At 36.1% G+C, this 5,000-nt stretch overlaps 1 protein-coding gene across 1 annotated transcript in view; it reads left to right on the top strand.

Annotated features, from left to right (window-relative positions):
* Window positions 1–5,000, top strand: part of Smu1 (Smu1 spliceosomal factor) — an 8,384-nt gene that overhangs the window by 2,381 nt on the left and 1,003 nt on the right. The window contains exons 5-10 of the mRNA XM_043016990.2: window positions 143–337; window positions 1,277–1,407; window positions 1,659–1,786; window positions 1,934–2,035; window positions 2,386–2,572; window positions 3,916–4,074. Of these exons, the coding sequence (XP_042872924.1) occupies window positions 143–337; window positions 1,277–1,407; window positions 1,659–1,786; window positions 1,934–2,035; window positions 2,386–2,572; window positions 3,916–4,074 (902 nt within the window). The remainder of the gene's footprint in view (window positions 1–142; window positions 338–1,276; window positions 1,408–1,658; window positions 1,787–1,933; window positions 2,036–2,385; window positions 2,573–3,915; window positions 4,075–5,000) is intronic.

The following is a 5,000-nucleotide window of genomic DNA, read 5'->3' as shown; positions in this document are numbered from 1 at the left end:
AAGTTTCCAAGTGAGATATAGAGTAGAGCTAGGGAAGACTTACCAACAGACATATTTGTGTTTTACAAGAACTTTGTCAGAACATAGCAATATTTTGAAACAAGCAGCCAGGCCATGGGTAATAAGGTTGTGTCTTCTGCAGGTACCCAGATTGATTTGTTCCGAGGTAAGGCAGCCATGAGGGAGCAAGAGGAGGAGAAAGTACCCACACAGCTGGCAAGATTTATCCGTTTCCCACAGAAGGCACATGTAGAGAGTGCGCACTTCAGCCCTGATGGACAGTACCTTGTCACTGGCAGTTTTGACGGCATCATAGAAGTGTGGAACTTTACCACAGGTGAGACCCCTTTTTATATGACTTGTTTATTGAATCTATACACAATCCACTCAGACCAAGATTGCCTGCAATGTATGTAAAAGAAAAATATCCTTTGCCCCTTCACTTTGGATTTGCAGGTATCCATAAGTACTACTAGTCCATTATTGATAATTGTTCATTTAAAGGTATTATTCTCACCTCCTTTTCTATCTTTTTTATTTTTGATGTCTAAATGAATAGATATATGTCTAGTATTTTCTTATGATTTTAGAAATTTATCTGGTTTGGAATGGATTTTCTTTTTATCGGCCATGCAGTTGAATTCTACTGTAGATATCTATATGTATTTACAAGTACACAGGCATATACATAGATACATAAACATGCATACTCATAAACACCCATGCATATACACATATAGACATGTACACATTCCAGAATTCTATTGTTATCCCACTGTGCAGTGTGACTTGTTGTGTAAAGATTTGAGTAATTTGAGTAGATAAAGACTTTTTCATTATTCTTTTATACTCAACTAGTTGAGGATGGGAGTGTGCATATGTACGTGCACCCTCAACTTTTTTTCTTTCTTTCATTCATTCATTTTCTTCCTTTTTCCATACAAGATGGCCCCACAATTGCCTAGTTACTAAGGATTCTATTACTAGGCCTATCTAACCCCACTTGTTTACTCCATTCCTTTTTTTAATTATTATTAGTATAGTAATAATGCAAATAAAGATAATTATGGCAATAGAAATAAATACTTTTTCTCTCAAAAATCCAAGTAATGGGGTTAACAGGTATAGCCAAGTAGGACTAGAAGTAAAGCTCTTGGTGACCAAGTGCATGTGGAACCATCTATGTTTAGAAAAAAAATAAAAGAATAAGATAAAACCATAGTGAACAGTGTATGTATTATATTAAACCACCTCATTAATTAGCTTCCTTTTACAGGTAAAATTCGTAAGGATTTAAAATATCAAGAAAAGGACTCGTACATGATGATGGAGTCAGCTGTTCTGAGTTTAGCCTTTAGCAGAGACTCAGAAATGCTTTCTGCCGGCTCTCAGGGAGGGCAAGTTAAGGTTAGTTGGGAATTCATTTTTTCCCACACAAATAATTTTATGAAATTATATCATTCATAGATATGTGAACAATATCAAGTAGCAAAAGAGTATGGAGATATTGATGGATAAAAAATGTTGGGATTTCTCTCCCAAAGAATTGATATTTTTAGAAAAGGATTTCATCATTGGGAAACTCACTTACTGTAAATAAAGATAGAGAATAAGACCATTGCTCTTTACTGTATATTAATATGTATTGTATTTTACAGGTGTGGCGAGTCAGTACAGGTCAGTGCTTGCGCAAGGTAGAGCGTGCTCACTCTGAGGGTGTGACTTCCCTGGCCTTCAACAAAGATAACAGTCAAGTTTTATCCACTTCCTTTGACAACACACTCAGGTAAATAAATATACAATAACATTGCAGACACTTTATTATTATTATTTTTTTAATTATCTAAAAGAATTGTTGCTGTTTTCATTAGTGTTTGTAAAGCACTACCCTTCATATGTATCATATATGCTCTAAGTAATATTGCTTTTGCAGAATACACGGTTTAAAATCTGGAAAGACACTAAAAGAGTTTCGTGGTCACTCTTCCTTTGTCAACCAAGCCACATTTACACAAGATGGACACAACATTATCAGGTGAGTGGGTGTATTAAGAAAACATTTTGTTTTGTATATCTTTATATCTCCATCATTATATAGGGAAAAAATATTTTAGAGTAGATATTACATTTACAACTTCGGATTTGATTGCTTCATTTGTAACCGTAACTTCGCTAGTTCATGGATATATGAGAAAAAGTATCTGTATTTGATGATGGTACTCTCTCCCTCTCCCTTCTTTATTTCTCCATCTTTTCCTCTACTCTTTCTCTCTCTTTCTTTTTATGTCTTTCTTTCTCTTCCACCTCATTTTCTCTTCTTTATAATTGGCTCTCCTTTCACTCTCTTATATGTAAAACCTTACTAAATTACTTCTCATTTTATAGTGCATCATCAGACGGCACTGTCAAAGTCTGGTCTGTCAAAACCACAGAATGTATAGCAACCTTCAAGTCACTAGCTGGTGTGACCTCAGTGGATCTCCCAGTATTCTCTGTCCACATCTTGCCCAAGAACCCAGATCACATCGTAGTGTGTAACCGGTCTAACACTGTGACTATCATGAACATGCAGGTAAGTGTTTTGTGTCAAGTTTATTGTCAGTAGATTTTTTTTTTTTTTCGTTCTTATGAGAGATTCTCTGTGATAATTCTCATTAGTGTGTCTTGTAGGTTTGACAGTCATCCAAAATGGGTGTTGGTTGTGAGGGTTCATGTATAGAAGAACAGAACACAGATAGATGATCTTTAATGATTTTGAAATCACATGTTAACCCATTCGTGCCGGATGATGTGCTGACACGTTTTATGGTTTTTGCGTCAGATGCCAGCGACAAGATATTTGGTCAAGGCCGGCGCTTGGGCTCGCAGCTAGTGTGTCCGAGAATCCCAAGGCATTAGGCCTATGCGTTTGAAAACCCCGACATTGTGACCATTCAGAGCCGGAATCGTCCTGGCGTGAATGGTTAAAAATGTGTTAGCCACACCTTACATGGCTGCAGGGGATAAAGGAATGGGCTGAGTAATGTGCAGCTAATTAGTTTTTAGTTCTTTATAACATTAGCATTGGTTGTGTAACATATACAAGAAGACTGATTAACCCATTCGCCTACTCCCGCTTATGCCGGGAAGATAACAAGCGTGCGAAGCTTCATGCCAGGTTGTTTTCTCGCTGCACAGGGCCACGCTGATCCTCTTAGAGCATTTTTCACCCACCCTATTCTTATGGTTTTCATGAATGCGTCTACAATGTAAAGGCACGTAAAAATATTGCCATATTCAGATGAGTTATTTTAGTTGAAAAACTTGTTACAGCAATGCCATTTTAGTTTTATTTAATTGAACTTTGCCTATATTCTTCACTTCAATGTGAAAATACCAAAGGAAAGTGGAAGTAATCTCTTAGTGGGGCATCAAAAAACAAATGGGTTAACCCATTAACGACAGGTGACGTGATATGTCATGTAGTGGCAGCACTTGTTGCCAGAGACGTAATATCATGTCATGGCATTGTGTATGGGCGGCACACTGGGTGATCATGCGCAGTGGGTGGCCACTACATAAGCGGTTGAATAGCCAGAGGTGTTAGGCCTGGGTGTATCAAAATACCCTGGTGTTAAGACCGAGGAGAGCCAAAACTGCCCCTGCATTATCGGATTAACCTGATAAATGTGACGTACATATTTATTGTAGTCTGGGATGAACTTCTAGAGGCATTATTTGCTATCTGTCATATATCAAAACTCTTAGGCAGCTATATGTTGTCTTATATAATAACAAAAAATAATTTTCTTCAAACTTTTATTTATGATCATATTTTCTATGTAGTTGATGTTGATTATGTTTGCACTTTGGTTAATGATATTTCTTCCACATTTTATGGGCTTGTTGTAAATTTTCTGTGAAAATTTCTTTCAGGGCCAGACGGTCAGGTCATTGTCCTCAGGTAAGAGAGAGGGTGGTGACTTTGTGTCATGTGTCGTGTCACCTCGTGGAGAGTGGATCTATTGTGTGGGTGAAGATCAGGTGTTGTACTGCTTCTCCACGTCTACAGGCAAGCTAGAGAGAACTTTGAATGTAAGTATTTTTTTTATATGTATATTTCTTTTTGCTGTCTTTTTTATCCTTATATCTTTTTTTCCCTTATGAATATGTTTCCTGTCTTATTTTTGAGACATTTTCCATTTTATGTTGAATATATTTGATACAGTTATTCTTATCCAATATTTGATTTTTAATTTACATTTTATCTGTATTGCCTAAAATACAACCACTCCTTGATCAAATAGAAATTATACTGACCCTCTTTGCAGCTTGAAATATAATGTGTGTGTTTAAAGTGAGAGAAAAAATAATTTAATTCAAAGTATTTGTGTACTGAATTTAGTCATGCTTAGGCAACGTTGACAACCTGTATCAATATACCATGATACCAAAAAATAATTTATTTAAATTAATATGAAACTCATTATTTGTGCAGATTGAAATAAAGTAAACATAAGTGATTTTTTAGAACATTTTTGCATCAGATAGTAAGAGACAGAACATCTTTTACACGTCATGAAGGATTTTCATATATGATGATTGATAATTGTATTTATGTAGGGGAATTTCAGTAATAGAAGTATATTTGGCTTCAATAGGAGTGACTTTCAGAGGGTGCATTCCCTCTGAAAGGGGAAAAAATATGTGCAAAACATTATTTTCTGTGTGTGTGTGTGTGTGTGTGTGTGTGTGTGTGTGTGTGTGTGTCTGTGTGTGTGTGTGTGTCTGTGTGTCTATGTCTGTGTGTCTATGTCTGTGTGTCTGTGAGTGTGTGAGAGAATACAATGTAGAAAAGGCTTGTAGACAATTATGTGTGTGTGTGTGTGTGTCTATGTCTGTGTGTCTGAGAGTGTGTGAGAGAATACAATGTAGAAAAGGCTTGTAGACAATTATAATACCAGGTATAGTAGCTTTAAAAATGTTTCGAAATTTAATTTTAAATCATGAAGAGATTTTAG

The sequence above is a fragment of the Penaeus japonicus genome, unplaced genomic scaffold, assembly GCF_977035675.1.
Source record: "Penaeus japonicus unplaced genomic scaffold, GWHDUDI00000001_assembly GWHDUDI00000032, whole genome shotgun sequence".
Lineage (NCBI taxonomy): Eukaryota > Metazoa > Arthropoda > Malacostraca > Decapoda > Penaeidae > Penaeus > Penaeus japonicus.
Note: the sequence above shows the minus strand (reverse complement) of the source record. Positions and strands in the feature narration are given on the sequence as shown.